Source organism: Rhodnius prolixus, unplaced genomic scaffold (assembly GCF_049639745.1).
Source record: "Rhodnius prolixus isolate KJV_2025 unplaced genomic scaffold, Rpr scaffold_11, whole genome shotgun sequence".
Lineage (NCBI taxonomy): Eukaryota > Metazoa > Arthropoda > Insecta > Hemiptera > Reduviidae > Rhodnius > Rhodnius prolixus.
Window position 1 is genome coordinate 18626452 of NW_027411625.1, and position 19081 is coordinate 18645532.

A 19081-nucleotide genomic window follows, 5' to 3' on the forward strand; every position below is an offset into this window, starting at 1 on the left:
TAACATCTTTCTCCACACATTGTCGAATGCTGCCCTAAAATCAATAAATACCGCCAACGTGCTCTGCTTGTGCTGAAACCCTTGCTTAATACTTTGCGAGAGACGTATCACATGTTCGATGGTGTTTCTACGGGGTTTGAAGCCAGCTTGGCAGTCTGAGATGAGCTTGTTTCTATCCAGGAAATGCTGCAGCCTCCTGAGAACCATTCTTTCGAATATCTTGCAAAAACAGCTCGTGAGTGAAATTGATCTAAAATTCTCATGCTGGTTAGGGGACTTATCTTTTTTTAAAATCGGCACAATTTCGGCTTTTCTCCACTCTGATGGGATTCCTTTTTGCCATACAAGATTGAGAAAGGCAAGCACTACTACTTTAGCTTTAGGGCCAAGGTTCACCAAGAATGCTGGCAGTAACTCATCCGGCCCTGCACTTTTATTAGTATCGGTGGTTTTTAAGGCACAATCCAAATCAGGCAGTTGAAAACGTTTATTAAATAGGTCTTCATCCTCTTGTCTATTACAAGTCATTGGTAACGAGGTGTTAGGACTCCCGTTTTCTTTTTTCGGTCTAAAATTGCTAACTTTGCGATAATATTTACAGAAATGCTTGGCAATATCCTTTTCATTTGTAATCAATTTGTCGCCTTTATTCATTGGTTGATTGTCGGAGGGGACCTTATTATTCAATGCAGAAATGAATTTATGTGCCTTTGCCCCATCTTTCCTAAAATCAAGATTTTGTTAGAATCTTTTATAGGTCATTCTTTTGGCTTGGATTATACTTTTCTTAAGAGTTGCTGCTTTACGCTTCAGGTCAATGAGGTCATCAGCATTGCGAGTGCTCTCATACTGATCTCTGGCATGGTCCCTGTCGTCTTTCAGTGATTGCAGCGCATCATTCCAAAAATGAGAATACTTTTTTACACATCCTCTAGGAACAGCTTTGTGAGCAGAACTTATAATGGCTGTTTGTAGTTTTCGGAATGAGTGATCCACATTATCGGTTACTAAATTCCCAGTAACAGACTCACCCGTGGTTTTTCTATAAAGCTGCCAGTTTGCCTTTTTAATATTCCACCTGGTTCGCTTTTTATTGTGAGGCTTCTTAGAGGTGGACTGTAAATCGATTAGGAGTATCTTATGACCACAACTTCCAGGGGCAGGTAGGAGTGAATGAACAATTTCCGGTTGCCTCGAAGGGTGACAACACAATATCGGGGTGAGACGTATGACCGGCGTGGGATAGAAAGGTCGGTGCATTTGGAGTATTGTCAACAAATAAAACTGGGTTTGAATCAATGAAATCCTGCCAAATCCTGCCTACCGCGCTTGTACATGAGTAACCCCATCGCATTGATGGAGCATTTAGGTCACCACAAAGAATTGAGTGTCTATCCCACTGTGCTTCCAACCATTCTAGTTTAGGTTTGTTTCCGGGCGGGTTATAGGCAAATAAGAGACGTCGCAGATATGCATCCTTCCATACCCTCAGTTCAGCACATTCTAATTTATCCTCATCTTCCATTTCCTTCAGGATATTAAAGCTAACCAGCAATGAAGATTTTGCAGCCACAATTATTCCGGATGAAACTTGACGGGCGCGTTTTAGTGCGTTGGTCTGGAAACCTGGCATTTGGTAATGCCGCAAATCGTCTGAAGCAGAGCCTGCTTCAATAATGCCAAAAACGTCAATGTTATTACTTAAAATAATATGTTTTAGTTCAGTGAACTTGTCCTTACTAATTCCACCTGCATTCCAGAATAATATTCTAAGCAGGCAGTCGTCAAGGCCTTGAGAAAGGCCGTTTGCTTGTGCGTTAGCCATGATTATAATTATAATTATAATTATAATTTTTATTATTGTCGCAATTATTGTAGTGTTGTCATGGGCTGCATTCGGCGACAATTGTCAGTCGTTCAGCGAGAAAAGGGGGCACCACGAGTAGGCGACTGACATCACCCCCCAACAGATGTTATAGGTGCCTTGCTGAAAGAAGCTATCTCGTTGGTTGTAAAGGGTACACGATGTTCTGAGGTGACTTCTGTTCCACTGATAATATCAGAAATCTGGCAGATGGTCTCCCACCCTTTGTTCTTGCTCAGTACTTTACCAGTTTTGATTTGATCAGATCTCCCTTACTCCCAGGTATTCCTTCCACCTTTTCGATGACTTTTTTAACGTTGGACACGTTTTCTGTCAGTCGAACATTTTGGGACTCAAGTTGGGTAATGACTTGTGCAAGAAATACGCGTCAGAAATGAATGCAAGGTCGTTCCTTAAATTAGGTTTCTTGAATAAAGACTTGGCTGTATTTATCGTTACTGCTTCGTCTTCGAGATGTGAAAGGACATTCTTGATTTTATTGTAGTTTTCATAGTAATACTGAGCTGCTTCCAGCCAAGTACCCCATCTTGTCAATATTGGTTCTGGTGGAAGGCACAAGTCTGGATAGAGATCTTTTAGCATTTTAATGCGACTTGGTGCTTTTAATAACAATTTTTTAACCGAGGAGATTAAGGAATCTACGTCACTGAACAAAGATCGGACAGTTTCTGCTACTCGATGCAAGGCATGAGCAATACACGTCACATGAATTATCTTAGGATAAAATACCTGAATAGATTGCCCAGCCTTGACCATGTTGGGGGCAGCATCAGAGAGAAACAAAAGAACTTTTTCGTTCAAAACTCCATTGGGCCATAGGATATGCATTGAGGCATCGAAGAATCGTGAAATGGTGGAATGATTGCATTTTTCGAGAACCTCACAGTTCAAAAGGAATGGCTTTGAATCCACATCAGCATCACTGTCAAGATTTCCAATAACTGCATTGGCAATATACCTGCCCTTAACGTCAGTGGTTTCATCAATTGACACCCAAATCGGTCCATCTTTGATATGTTCTCGAATTTTGGTTAGTATATCTTTATAGATATCTTCCAGGTAGTTTTTCCGCAGAGTGCTCTCGTCAGGCATTTTTCTCCCATTATAGGTCTCTAAGAATCCTTTGAAATGAGGATTTTTAAGTTTGTGGAAAGGGATATCTGCTCTAACCAAAGCCCGACACAGATCTGTACTCAGAGTAGACTCACTTGATGATGGAGATGTAAGGAAGGCTTGATAGGACGTCCTCTCTTTCTTTCTGTTTTTATTCTCTATGTGCGATCCGGTGGCAATATGTTGGGTGACTTGGGAACGTTGAGAGCAAGAAACGCGCTTGTCACAAGCTGTGCAGTACAAAATGTCTCCATCACTTCGAAAAAGTTCTGCTGGAAACTCGCGAAGATATTTAGCAACCAGTTGTTTGTTTGAGGCCGATGTTCGTGGCATTTCACCCAAAAAAGAATACACTAAGTGACCGAACGAAATGAATTGGACACTTCAACCAACGAGCTGAAAGAACAGACAACGTCAGACAACTTCAAAGAACTAACAAGTGCCCGTCACTGTTTAGCAGCATTCTGTGTAAATTACAATAACCATTGTACCCACTGTGATTCACAGCCCTACAGTCTGTGGTTCACAGTTCCTGTCAACCACCTCCCAATTATGAAAATATGCCCAAAATGAAAAATATGTACATATTTTGATTAAATATGTAGAAATATTTATTTATTTTAATCAAATATGTATAAATATGCGATAACATCCAAATATGTGGAAATATGTGAAATAAAAGTAGACTCAAACGGCTTAAAAAGTGTCAGTATGAATACTTCTACTTGAAAAACGTCTGTAAATTGCCTAGAAAAAAATATGTAAATACATACGAATCAGTTCCCTAGTTATTAGTAACTATTATTTTAGAGGGGGCCTCACATATATGGGGCTAACTCCTCTCCTATTTGTTGTACGGCGTCGAGACCCCCAAAAGATACATTTTCATGAAATTGCGAATCGAATGACACCTTATTCATGAAAATCGGTTCGCGCGTTTAGGGGCTTCGTTGTTTATAAAAAAGGTGACAATAAGAACAAGAACATTTTCAGAGAATGCGGTTTTTGCTCGTTTTCGGCAACGTATTTTTCGAAATCTATTCAATCTATGTTGTTGCAAAAAATTACAGTTATAAAGGAGGATTTGCCCTACATTTTAAAGAAAATTTGGGAATTTCATCTTTCATAGAAAAAGAGAAAAAAATTGTCAAAGTTATTTGTTTTTCAACGTTATGCATATTCGTGCAGTTTTTGACGATCAACCTTATACAACTGTCCTGCCGGGCAGTTTTAATAAAAAACCTATTTTTATTGACTGTATTTGCATTATCTGTATTAGGTGTTATTTTATGTTTGTACGCTTCTAAATGTACTGCAGACGGTAGATAAGGAGAACCAAACATAAGAAAATGTGTGGATGTGGAGACAGTAAAATCATTCTTTCTACTGGTCAGCCGCCAAGCCTGAATCACCCCTTGGAAACAGCCTTTTAACAATTTCCTCCTATGTGAATGTCCTTCGACCTGATGACACAACGCAGATAGTTCACCCACCTTCTTTCCTTCATCCTCTGGAAGTTGTTTCATCTATGCTATTGTACTTGATTCTTATCGTCTATTTCAGTGTTTAGAGGATGTACTTATGTTTATAACCGTTGCAAAATGTTTTATTACGTACCTGTGCAGTTGAAATAGTGACATTTTAAACCCAGTAAGCAAGATGTCTTAATTAACTAGACTAGAGTGAAATTTATTGAGAATATATCCTTTTCCTTATTATCTAACTCTATTAGATTAGGTTTATTGTAATATTAGGTGAATATTATGTTTTTTCATTCCTCTTTGCATTTAAAATAAAACTACTTACGGTTTCATAGTGTCATTGTTGTCACCAACAAACCTATCAGTTTCTCGAGCAAGATTGCAGCTAGCGTTTGAATGTACTAGAATTATAAAGATCTTCTGCTTGGCAGGTTTGCAGCTTGTGAACAAAAATGGTTTTCCGTTTTGCTAACATGATTGCACTTTACACTAAGTATTAGACGAAATTCATACCCAGGAATGTGAAAAATAATTACTTAGGGAATTACTTAAAAAAAACGTAATAAGGCTTTAGCCAACCAAAGTCTGATTATAATAACTTCACTTCTTACAAATTTAATGAAATTTATTTTATAAAACCTAATATTAACAGTTTATTTAAGGATGGTTGTACATACTAACCCTATTTCACTCACACACATTCCTTAAGTCTATTTATTAAAACGTAACAAATAAACCATTTATCACTTGCAAATCTGTATTGAAGCTAATAAACATTTAGTAAAGTACTAAAGTTTGAAGGAAAGCTTAATTGTTGAAAAGAAAGTCGTAAGAGTGTTCACGTCAGATATTTGTAATCAAATTATGCTTATCTATTAATTTTTTTTAGACTTTTTATATTTTATTGCTTAGAATATTCATATAACTGTATCACCTTGTAAGCCAAACTCATGTAGACTTCAGGTTGCCATTAACTAAATACTTATACAATAATCTCGCACCCAATTTATTAAAACTGTCCGGTAGGACAGTTTTATAAGGGTTGATCGTCAAAAAGTGCACGAAAAAGCGTAACGTTGATTCTACTAAGGATTCAAATTGGCAAGGAATCGGTCTAAATAAAAACATCTCGTCTTTTTGCCAACGGTTCGACAAATATATTGCTTTCTTCAGGGCCTGGATATTACAAATAAAACAATACAAATAATTTAGAGAATTAAAACAAGTAACCCAAAAATAAATAAAATACAATAATTTTTTTATGTATTTTATTTATTTATTTATTTTTTTGTATTACTGTGTTTCAGTTCTCTAAATCAGCGTTTCCCAACCTGTGGTACGCGAGTTGCTGGTTGGTGGTACACGAAAAATAATAGTAATGGCCGACATAAAAAAAAATTATATATATGTTTTTTCCTATATGTAATTCATAAAAATTATTTTAATTAATAATATTATACAGTAAAGTTGTTAATATGTACAGTAATAAGTTAGCCTGTCTCATGATGTACGAGAAATTATAATAACACATTTAACAGAATTAAAATTCTCTTTCATGGAGTATTTTCCAATTGTAAATTGTAATTTGTATTGTTTTATTTGTAATATCCAGGCCCTGAAGAAGGCAATATATTGTATTTGTCGAAACGTTGGTAAAAAAGACGAGTTGTTTTTATTTGGACCGATTCCTCGCCAATTTGAATCCTTAGTATAATATTTTTACGGTCACTAAAACCAATATATATTTCTAATTAATTCTCTAAGTATCCACCAATAAGTAATTGTTGGATCGACTCTGATGTGCTGGAGCGAAGTCGGCCTTTTATGTTTTATACGAGTATTATTATTAATAGTGACTGTTTAGCTTTGGTGTATGAATAATATTAACTGTAGATAATTTTGTCTGATTTTAGGCTGAACATGTCAAGTAACAACAGCACAACGGAAGGGAACACTCCCGCACCGGGCATTGAAGCTCTGAAAGCACACATAGTTCTGCATAAAACAGAGATGTTCTTGTGGTGCACCAGGCTGCTCACAATAATTTTTACCGTACTTTATTTAACACCATTTTGGTAAAGTTTTATGTTATATTTCATGTCTGTTTTTAATATCAAATATTATATTTTGCCAAGATAATCTTTTGAGTCAGAAGTTAATAGTTAAAAAATTGGAAACAAAAAATATTGAGTGGATAACAAAATAAGATGCTCTAAATTTGTTTATTTAATTTATCATACAATTGAAAGTTTTAGAAAAGTAGCTTTTGTCAAGATAGGTAGCATATACTTAGGCGCGTAGCTTCCTGTCTTATTTAACTCTTGTGGAGGAGAAATTTTGAGGCTTATTTAGGGTACATCCAATTATTCTGACCGCAAAAAAATCACTGTGTGTCCGGCCTGTTGAGTTAATTTTTTCTGCGGTAATCCTGTACCTCTAAGAGTTGAAATAAAGGATGTAACAACGAGCATCAAACTTTCTCTGCTAGTATTAAATAACAGGTTGATAGTGTTCGATCTGAACATAGCCTCTGTCTAAATACTTTTTATGCAAGTATTACACCGTTCGTTTAACTATTTCAGTTTCTGCTTTTGTCAGGTTAACAACGTTATATTAAAAATCGTGATGTGAAATAAAATTGGTGATACATGGATTCGCAACGCAGTGCATAACAATTATTTCATTTGTCAGGGAAGAGATTAGCCATGCTGTTAGCGTATTGGATTCCCATACGGAGATCCCGGATTCGAATCCAGCTGCTAGCCATTAGAGTTTCTCTTCCTAGTAGCTTCTTACCGCTCACTACCCGGTGATGGACAGTGTTAGCTGTAACGAGAGTACACTGTCCGGAGGCCGGTTGTGCACTGAAAAAAACTCAGGGCGCCAATAACCTCAGATGTTGACGCGCCTTAAATCTTAAAAAAAAAATCATTTGTCATCAAAGAGGTGATCGTATCACCCCTGCAACATTTTTAACGATTAAACTTCGAATTAAAAATTTAAAAAGTAGGATTTTTTTTCTAAACAACCTTTAAAAAAGTGAAAGTGAGAAGAAAATGAGATTTTTGTGTGACGAGAAGCAACTAGTTTCTCAGTGTATAACTGAGACTTTGTGTCTTTGTTAATGAACATGTTTGTCTGTTGTAGGAGCTTTGAGGGCGCCTACTATAAAGCATTGTTAGCGAACGCGGCAACAAGTGCATTAAGACTGCATCAGAGGCATCCCAGATTCATACTATCTAGAGAATTTTTGGCAACCGTGCTGTCGGAAGACAGTTTCCATTACATTATGTTTTCTTTCATATTTTCACTTGTTTATCCTTTCGCAGGTATCCTTTATTTAAAGTGCACAATACTCGGCCTGTTCTGAACTGCTAGTAAGCTTGGTTATAAACAGTGCTTATTTGTAGTAATAATTTAACACTTTTTGATTTTATTAAGCTACCATTTCTGGCCACTTATTTCCAGGTGTTTCATGTATTTATTTACAGGATTCTGTTTTAATACAAGATTCTGTATTAAGGGCATGTCCTGACATCAGAGAATGCTCTACACTGAGTATATTATACTACCGGACAGTATTAATATATGTAAGACGGTTTTCGAAACAGATTTTATTATTCTGTAAAGAATATAATTTTATAAATAAATTAATACAAAACATTAATACATACATACATAAATAATTAAAACAATAAAATACCTGTAAAGAATAATTAAATTACTAGTTATATTTCACCGTCGTTAAACACTATAAAACACTGTAACGTAAACACTGTCAAATGACGCTAAACCTTCCTAGACTATAACCTAACATTCAGGCTGTGTGGCGTTGTCGTCAGCCCCCTCTGATAGCAGTTTTACATCTCCCCCTCTATGATTGGTTTGTACCGGAGCATAAAGAGACAACTTGCTAGTATGGAAATAGTTCGAATTCTTCTTCCGTTTTCCGCAGTTAATTTCAAAAAATGTTGGGGAAATTTTCCGAGTTATTTTAAATGGACCGATTCTCACTTTATCCATTTTCCGCCTGTTGAGTTTATTTCCATTTTCTATGTACACTTGGTCTCCAACTTTAAATTCATACTCTCGACGATTTTTATCAAATCTCTTTTTGTTCATAGCAAAACTTTGTAAAGAGTTTTCGAATGTTTTTTCCAGAAGAAGAAGCAGTTATTAGACAAATTGTCTGTTTTTCTCCACGTAGAAGATATGCCGGTGCAAACCTAGTTGAGGTGTGTATGGTTTGGTTGTATTCGGCAACACATTCTTCAGCAATGACGGTCCAAGCCCGCCTTTTTCCGCTATTTATTTTACACCCGATCCTGTTAACGAGGGTTTGGTTTAGGCGTTCATTAAGTCCATTGGACTGTGGGCAATCTACACTTGTAAAAAGTAAAGATATATTTAGCTTGTCTAAATATCTCTTCAGATCCTCTGAGTTTAAACCCGTATATTGATCAGCAAGTATTACTTTGATTTTGTTTTGTTTTGCAACTGGAGCGATTAAATGTATAAAATCTTTTGCACATTGGGTACGTGAAGTGGATATCCAAGCAAACCTGGCAAAATGATCAACTAATATGTGCATAAATTTTTTTGCAGATCCATTTCCTGAGAAACCTCCAACAGTCTATGATTACATTTAATTTGATTAATGAATCCAATTCTTCCGGGCCCTTTAGTTTAAATCACTGATTTCGACATTCATTGCCTCTGCTACATCACTACCATTGTTCATTTCGATGGTATTAACTTTCGATCTAGTGGCATACAAGTTCTTGTTCCTGCACTCATTACTAGGGTGATAGCGATTTTTCCAGCCTAACGCTTCACATATGTAACAGGGTTTCTTGCCTACTTGATTAGATTTATTTTGTTTTCATTCATCACAATTCTCAGCCTGTATATTTACTTTTTTCCTAGTTGTCATCAGAATGTCTTTCCTTTTTGTACTATATGAATCATCCAATTTTCTGAGTGCAGTTTAAAGTTTGTCCATTTCTATTACTTCTTCTCTATCCAATTCGTCTTGTATTTCTGAAGGTAGTCCTACAACAATCATATTGATTCTTGATTGAATGGTGGCACTACTTTCACATTCTAGACATAATTTTTCTTTTACCAATTCGTAGTCCACTAATGATCCTCCTAAATACTTGTATTTATTATAAGCCCTTCTAACCATCGACCAGCCTTTGTCTACAAATACGTTCATAAATGATTTCTTCCATTCTAACCAATTGGTCAAACCAATTTTCATAAAATTCGCATCATGCCAATCCTTTGCAGTACCTTCTAAAAAAAACCGGAGTACTTCAATGATCTTAGAGTCCTGACTTACTTTATGTCTAGAGCACTCCGCTTCCAATTTAGCAAACCATTCCGTTGCATTTTGTTTTTTCTCAAATTTTCCCAAAATAAATTTTCTCTCAACCTCATGCAACTTAATTTCATCATTCAAAGTTAGTTTAGCTTCTAATTCTTTTATTTTATCTAATAAAAAAATTTCTTGTTCACTTCTACTTGTTTTTGCAGATATTTCTGTGGTTGGATTGTATTCTTCTAGTGGAAGATTTTTAAAACAGAGGTTACCATCTTCATCGAAATACTCTTTTTTTAGTAATTCATCAATTCTAACACTCACTTTACGATAACCATTAATTGGTTTTATCGCTGCTATTGCACACTTTATTGTTGACTTTACAGATAATACCTTATGAAATTTTAAATTCTGGAACTCACATGGAAAACTGAACCATAAAGCCTTGTCTTCTGAAATTTCGCTAACTTGAAATCATCCTCTCCTTTTTTAACAAGGTGCACAAAAAGTTTATCTTCTACTCTGTCCATTTTCTTCTTAAAATATTACCACTAGTGAATTTAATTTGTAAGACGGTTTTCGAAACAGATTTTATTATTCTGTAAAGAATATAATTTTATAAATAAATTAATACAAAACTATGGAATATTGAAAATATTTTTTCATTCCCATTGAAACTATGAATCAGTCACCAAAAAGAATGAACAACAATTATTACAAAACAATAATACATACATACATAAATAATTAAAACAATAAAATACCTGTAAAGAATAGTTAAATTACTAGTTATTCGTCGTTAAACACTATAAAACACTGTAACGTAAACACTGTCAAATGACGCTAAACCTTCCTAGACTATAACCTAACATTCAGGCTGTGTGGCGTTGTCGTCAGCCCCCTCTGATAGCAGTTTTATATATTGTAAAGTTTTTGTCCTTTTTAACTAAAAACTTCACAACTATAACTAATGCCTGCCACTAGTTAATTTAATATGTGGGTTTAATTAATAATAAAACTCGCTAAAGTTGTAAGTAATAACCTGATTTATTAACACATTAACATTTACTAGCATCTAGCGCTATTCATTACAGTTAACATTTACAACAGTCACAACAGTTTTCTGTTACTCACTACGTAACACCACAAAACTGTTCCACGACTGACCCCTGGTCCGCACTGCACCGAATTGCGCTAGACTCAATCGCACTAACACAGCTCGACTCATTAACTGACTACCTGCCCAACTGGCTAACACAGAAGCACTCCGTAACACTGACTCTCTCGAACTGTTCCTTCCAAAGTGTCTCTCCAAACTGACTTTCCAAGACTCACTCAAATACTTCCTCAAAACGTGACTAAGAACTGACTTCTCCAGCTGCGTCTGCCTCCTTTTAACTGCGACTGCCCCACTCCGTCTGAGTCACGCCCACCGGCCGGTCACTGGCTGAAGAAAACACATACTGCCACCACCCCAACAGGGGCCGCCCTCTTCCAACTCTCTGTCTCACTCCAACTCCATCTGTTTCACTCCAACCTGCCGCTCATTGTCTGGGAAACCCATACTGCCACCACCTCAGCTGTGGCCGCCCTCCTCCAAATCTCTGTCTCTCTCCAACTCCGTCTGTCTCACTCCCACCTGTCAATCACTGGCTGGGAAAACACATATGCCACCAACCCAACTGAGGCCTTTCTCTTAGCTGGCTTTTACACAGCGGTGGACCGTTACAGGCTACGGTCACTAAACTCCTAGAACAATCTAGACCCTTCAGGTAGAGACCGGCCTTTTGTTCACACAGTGGCGGCATGTTACCGACTATGGTCGCTCAACCCCTAGAACAATCTAGGCCTTTCTTCTCTGCCACAGGTAGATACCGCCCTTTTGTTTATGCAGTGGCGGCCTGTTACTGACTTTGGTCGTCAACCCCTAGAACAATCTAGGCCTTTCTTTTCTGCCCAGGTCAACTTCGTTACAATATATTTATATAATAAACTGTTATTATTTACTGTACTTCTTTTTATCAACTAATTATTTAGTTTTATCAACGTGATTACTTTGGAAACAAATGCATTGTGATTTACTTTAATACGGGGAGCGACTTGAGAAATCTGGAGTAGAGCATGATTTAATTCTAAGGTACCACATCCATTTACTTTTTATTATTGCTTACTGTACCAATCCATTGTACATCTAATAGGTAAATTTTAAAGTTCAGATTTTTTCCCCTCTGGTTGTTATGCGACTGAAGCATTAAAGGGGGACGCCAATTTGGTCAGCAACTTCGTAATATCTGCAAGTCCTGGACCCACTCCAATGTGACTTTATTGCGCCGGAAAGAGAACAGTTCAGAGACTTGTTGCACTCCGAAACAAGTGAGGTAGTTTTGAAGTTTGCCAGTGCTGCTTGGCTGTCCAGGAGTCTTTTTACTCTGCTTGACTGGGGGGGGGGCTACTACATGAAAAGACTGGATCTGTTTCTAAGTTAACCTTTGAAGAGCAATGTGTACTCGAAGTAGCCCCCAAGGTAAGGTTTGGCTATAACTAACAATCTACGGCATTACTGGGTACTGAGACCAACCAATTACAGCATGCTGCTGGCCTTCAAAAATAGAGCTTAACTATTTCAGAAGAATTTCTTCGTAACAGTTTCTGTTGAGCTAATAGCTTCTAACGCAAGGTGAATTAAGTTAATAACGTCGCAGCTGTGGTAAACCAGACATAACTCCTATGCAAAACCGCTTTAGTTGAATTAGATAAATATGAAATCTATTGTTTGATTTTCCTTAATTCGAAAGTATTCAGGGGCTCTATTGCCCATATTCCTTTTTTCTGTGATACACTTTGCTAGCTACTCGCTAACGTTACTTGATGTAAGTATTTACTCTTTCATATTGGGTGTTTGATTGTGAATTTAGGAAGCGTTGTTACATACCTTCATTGTTACAAACAAGAATCCATAAACCATGGCCCACCAATAATTTGGTATGTGTAAAATCTATTGTACATAATGACTAGAGAGACAAGTTTATAAAATTTTGTGGCGAATTTAAGATGGTACTTTTAACGTTCAAGATAAACCTGTGTAAGGATTGAATATGAGGAGACATTTCTTTAGTTTAGGGGCCCACCTGTGGCCTAGGTCCTATGCCTTAGGGCACCTGTTTTGAAATAATTATAATTACACAGTGATATCAACACTTGTAATTTTCTTGTGACCTACATAGTCATAACAGAACTGCATCTCTTTAGGTGATAATATAAAATAAAAAAGGAAGTTTTTCAATAGATGGTTTTTGGGAAATATTAGGTCGTCTTTCTCAGTGTTTTCAGTGGCCCTTAAGGTATTAAACCAGTCACGTTTGTCACCATTCTTGAGAAAACGAACCGAGATTCATTTTTGTTTGCTTGCATTGCCACCCTCAAGATACTGGTTAACTATCGATACAATAAGGTTTTCTTCGAAAACTATTTGTGGAACTGTGGTATTATTGTAGGGTAGGAGTTGGTAGCGAATGAGGTATATGGCTAGCTGTTCCCTTGATTCTCCGTCAAACTTTCTTCGTTTTAGTGGGTGCAATAGTAACATGCAAATATTTAAAAAATATTTATGTGAATTGTTTCAGACACTTGGACAGAACTCATGGTGGGGTGCCCGACTTTTAATATCTTTGGTAGAATTGCAATCAAGAATTATTTTGGGTTTGATTGCTTCAGTTGAAATTGTATTAATGCCTATATTAATTATATTAATGTTAATGTGAGTATATTGATTCAATGGCACTGTTGTATTCCTTTAGTAAGAGCAAGTACCCGCTTGGCAGACATTTTTTTCAAATTTTGTATCAATGAATTATATATATCTTAACTTCTTATGTTGATGTTGGATTATTAAGATAAAAAAAAAAAAATCGTATTTGATCATCTACCAGCATTTATTTTTTAAATAATTTCTTTAAACTACAAAAGTAGGTGTACTTTTGGTACTTAGGGTACTTTTGTGGTGACAAATCACCCACCATGTACTTAAGATTTCATTCATTCTTCAGCTCGTAATTTCAGCCCATTAGAAACATTCGAAAAAGCATATTTGTTTTATTTATTTTAGTTTCTAATTTTTCCCTCGTTTCTGATTCTAAACTGATTTCTCAATTTCACTATAAGGTTTTTAATATCTTCTGCAACGATTCATGAAAACATTCTTCTGAGGCGAATTTGTAGTGTCCCGAAAGCCGCAATATTAGTAATAGAAATCATTTAGATGAAGAAAATAACTGAATAAAATTATTTTAATAAATAAACTGAATTCTCACTAACTCTTATTTTTAGTTCTTAACTATTTGAAAAGAGTGTAGACCCAATAAATTTGATCAAAGAATGAATTAATAAAGTTATCTTCCTAAACTTATACCGGACATCGAAAAAATAAATAAATAATTATTTTGTAAATATATGTTAGTGTTTGTATTTTTTTAAAAATCGCATTTTGAACTTTCACTTTGGCATATCCAATTACAATCAATCCTAGTAAAATAGAGAGCTAATCTTCACTAAACAAAAATATTTTATAGAGGAAAAGGCCCGTAAAAAAAAGTCCGTGTCATCTAATAAATTCTAAAAAGTATTAATGAAAATTTAATGCTGTAAAATCACTTAAATGGTATTGTTATAAAATTTGAATAAAACAAGCTTTTTCGATCGTTTCTAATTGCTGAAATTACGAGTTGAAGTATGAATGAAATGTTGGGTACTTGCTGCTTTGTGTATCTTCTGAATAGTTATTTTGTTCTAATTAGGTGCTATCTTTCCTTATTGACTTCCAGACCGATGGCCATACAATTCATTATTATTATTTGAAGAATGGTAACCAATGAAAAATGTTATATTATCTCTTATAAAAATATCAACACTGGCTCTGGATACTCTATTTAAATAATACGTAGATTTCGATTTAAACAAAAACAAAAATACAAAATTTTAGAGATCGGTTAGTAGTAAAGAAGCATTTTTATATGGAGATAATTTATTCAAATGTAATTAATTTTTCACTGTTCGGGTTGTATTGTAAACTGATACACTTGAAAATTGAGCGATTCAGGAAAACAAATCTAAACAACCTTTAAAGAATTTTTCGTAAATAATTTTTTGAAGTCAAGTTTATCAATTATTTTAATCTACTGGAATTCTCCTCTTGTATACAAAATTCTGGTTTACTTTCTACGAAGGATAATGAGATTTCATTAAATTACAGTAACTGAACACTAAACTAATTTAAAACTTAGTCCTACCGATTAACAAGGTTCTTTAACATAAATTTTTATTGAATTTTTCTAAATAAACTCCTACCTAAAATAATACGTGCTTACTTCTGCTTTATGAAGGCAAATTGAAGAAAAGTTGGCAATTAGAAGTGTAAGAATCGCAAGATTGCTAACGCCACATTTCCTTTCATTCTGGGCTCTCATATTGGTCTTTCGGGTCAAACTAGGAAGTTTGAAAAGCTGCAAAACTTGCTCGTACTAACCGGAAAACGTTACAGTAAAACATTGCGCACATGTCATTGTCAGTCATACATTAACCTGTGATGTCACTAACAACGACTTTTTTGTTTTCAGGAAAACTGCAAGTGTTATAACACCATTTTTCTACCACCAATTTTTAATAATGCGTTACAAATCTCACAGAAATCCGTATACACGTATTAAGTTTCGCCAGTTTAGATACCTGTTTGAGTTAGTGGCCAACCATCCACAGACCCCTTGGCTGATCAGAAAGTTGATACTGTCATCGATCAGCGGTGTGTGTGCATTGTGTCCACCAGATACAACGCATGCACATGCGCAATAGAAATTATAAACTCAAAAACAACAAGAATTGTCTCTCCCCAACATAGTCATTTTGTTTTTCTTCCTTAAATTAAATTTAAGAGACATCAAATCCTTTTTACTCAAGCTTGTTAATTATTTAAAGATAAAATGGAATGCTTAATTAAAATGTCACTTTTTTGGCCACTCTCAGTGTTTTTCTTAAAAGAAGCTTGATTGCAAATCCCTTGATACTTTACCGAGCAGTCGACCGCCACGCTAAGTTCTCAGCTATATTTTTCTTGTGTTTCTAAATTATATTCAGTAAAGTAAAAAAGGATTGTTGAAGTTTTTATGTAGAGTATTAAAGCAAGCATTCCAGTTGCATGTTAGTTGTAAATGACAGTTGAAAAAAATCACCTGTTTTTTTTATCTATTCTATCAATATTAAAATACTATAATATATTTTTATAAGTACGAATAGGTAGGTTCATATTAAGCAGATACTTTTTTCTAGTTGTTTGGTTTTTTTATTTGAAACTATGCTGATAAATATGATTAGACACGCTAAATTCAATTGGTCTAGGTTCGAATAATGTTTTCGTATTTTAATATAATTGTGTAATTACGAATAAAACCATATAATCTCATTTGTTGGAGAAATTCAATAGCTGTTTTATTAGTTTGTCTATTTATTCTAATTGGTAATGATTATTCTATTTGCATATCAATTGCACATGCAATTTTTAAAGCAGGGGTTGCCAAACTTTCAAGTCGAAACCTACCATTAAAACTGTTAAGTTTTCGCGACCCAATGTGCAGAGAACAGAATAAAAGGAAGAAAGTAAGTAATAACTAAGTGTTTATTTAAAGCAAATTTATTTTTAATAAAATTATTATATGAATAACCAAAGGGATGTATGCCGCATTTTTCGACGCAAGGCATGCAAGCAAATATTTTTACGCAAATAAATTTTAATAATAAATTTTCAAGTCTTGACAGTTTTTAAATATATCCAAATTGATTTTAACAGGATTTAAAAAACTTTAATTTCTCGTTCTCTCGTCACCCAATAATAATAATAATAATAATAGTAATAATAAACTATAAATACAGCAGTTCTAAACTACGTAACAAAAAACAAATTAGCCGACGTGGGGAACTGAATCGAAGTTCGCGTTAAAAAAATTCACATTTCAGGAACGTGAATTAAAAGAAGAAAAAAAATAGAGCCAAATTTTTCATTCAAGACGCGAATTCGAAAAAAGTTAAAATATTTGTTAGATTATGGTTTTCTTTATCCATGATTCCTATGAAGTATAATAGTGAAAAATAATCAGCGATCTTTTCGTATCTGTTAATTCACAGAACATGCAATAAGAACAGGAAAACGCGATACATTAAACTGCTCTTATTTGCATAATTTGTGGAGTACTATCTTTAAATAATCGAAGGTCTTTAAATTCAGAAAACTTGTTCATTTGTACGAAAGACAAATGAAAGTTCTCTCCAAGCACAACATATGTGAACCGCTAAAGGCAGTAAACAAGGTGGCAGACTTAGAAAAGACTGTAAGACGTCTCATTCTACTATTGTTCTGAGGCATGACACTCTGTAATACTAGAACCCTTCGACCTGGTAGACCTTCCCAGATTAAGTGCTGTAAACTGGCACTCTGAGCCCCTACGTTACATGTTGTTTGTACTTGGAAGAATGTTGCTCCAACTTCAAATTGCTATAGAATTCGCCCCCCCCCCCATCGTACCAAACTGAAGTATTTCGAAAACCTATGTTGATTCGCACAAGATGTTCATTGCAAATTTATCTACCATTAAGTTAAAACTTGAACGTCGAATTGAGTTACAATCTACTCATTTATTTACTTACTGTTTTTATATTTGTATAAATTATTATTTTTATTTAAACTTATATTCACTTCGTTTTTGGTGAAGGTAACAATACCGTTATTCAAATAGATTAGTCTAGGTTAATTGGGTTAAAGATATTCCTAAAGCGGGAGAGGGATATCTAAAACGTATTTAATAAAATGTTAAAAATAATCAACATTCCAAGACTTTGGTGTTTGGCAACTTTTTGCTTAGTTTTTTTAGTCTAGTTTTGTTTGTGCAGTTAGCAAGAAGGTTGCTCGCACACTGGTGCAAAGATTACTAGCTGCTAACCCACTGGGCCAGCTCGGCATGAAATCCGGTGTAGTGTGTGCCAACTACTTCGTAAATGAAATCAAAACTCTTTACTCCAACCCGGTAAACAAACCTCTGCAGATAAATGCAAAACCTATGGTGATCCCAAAAAAGAAAAGAGTTAAAAAAAATATTTGCCTTCTTGATGGATAAAATCGCCGCGTTCCCCAACAATTCCAATACCATCTTTTTTACTATTCATCCATGCTGCCAAGTTGTTCTTTGAAGAAAAGTAACTATAGATAATCGGTACTCAACATACAATAAGTACCAAAGATCTCATTTTGCACTTCATGCGTCCACATATAAAAAACAACCCTATACAAAAATGGCATAACAAAGTTCAAACTGAAACCGAAGATTGTCTTTACTATGTGCCCTTCTGCAGGTTAGTGAATTCAGATAGATAATCTCTGTAACAGTTCTGAATTGTTTGCGTCCGAGGTTACTCTGCTGTTATGATTTTAATCTGAAGATAGATAATCTTGCCTTTAATTTTAATCGGTCGCAGTGGTTAGGCAAACCTAAGCTTTGCGCTCTACTAACATCGTGAGTGGTTAAAACGATATAAAGCAAAAACGTGATACTGATCTGGCAATCCAATTGCTTCACTTTTTACTCAAAATAGAGTTCACCAAATCATATTTGTTGCTGTTTGCGTATTCCAGTTGTACGAATTTAGGTCAGACGTCCTTTTTAAATTAAAACTCAGACGACTCTGGCATATCTCTTCGTAATGGCATCTATTGCGGCTAAAATTTTGAAACCTTGGTTATGTGAGTGGCGCAGTAGGCTAGTGTCTAAGCCCCATGTGCTAATGAACCGAATTAGTTTTTTTATTTACATGTATACATGTTACGTCAGCATTTCTAGCACATAAACGGCGAGACTGCAAATACAAATGGCAACGAAGTGATTTTCAGTGTGAAGAGCTACACACTAGTATTTTATTAAAAAACTTCTCTTGTTTACTTTAACTGTACAGTTAATAAAAATTGTTGTGTATAATTGTAGTTTTTTGTTTGATTCTACAAAAAGGAACACAGAATGCAAAGAAATTTATTTAAAACCTTAGCAGTTTAAAACCGTAAAATAAGATTGATTTTTTTTTGTAATAAAGGTATATAAAAAAAAATCAAATTATGGAGTCGAATCATTGGGATGGTGAGTGTTGAGGCTGCAGGAAGAGGTCTAGTTGCAATTGTAAAATTACGAGTGGCAGCACAAAAATCAAGAAATAGTTTAAGTGGCAGCACAAAAATCAAGAAATAGTTTC

At 35.1% G+C, this 19081-nt stretch overlaps 1 protein-coding gene across 3 annotated transcripts in view; it reads left to right on the forward strand.

The window, feature by feature from the left end:
- Positions 1-18818, forward strand: part of Kr-h2 (transmembrane protein 33-containing Krueppel homolog 2) — a 63507-nt gene extending 44689 nt beyond the window's left edge. For 2 of the 3 annotated variants that reach the window (XM_074138038.1, XM_074138039.1), the window contains 5 exons: positions 6393-6554; positions 7627-7808; positions 12605-12672; positions 13426-13559; positions 15415-18818. In XM_074138038.1, coding sequence (XP_073994139.1) covers positions 6400-6554; positions 7627-7808; positions 12605-12672; positions 13426-13559; positions 15415-15646 — 771 coding nt within the window. In that variant the 5' untranslated portion in view covers positions 6393-6399 and the 3' untranslated portion in view covers positions 15647-18818. Of the gene's footprint in view, positions 1-6392; positions 6555-7626; positions 7809-12604; positions 12673-13425; positions 13560-15414 lie in introns of those variants that run through there. The other variant, XM_074138037.1, reaches the window with a different exon arrangement.
- The last annotated feature ends 263 nt before the right edge of the window (positions 18819-19081 follow it).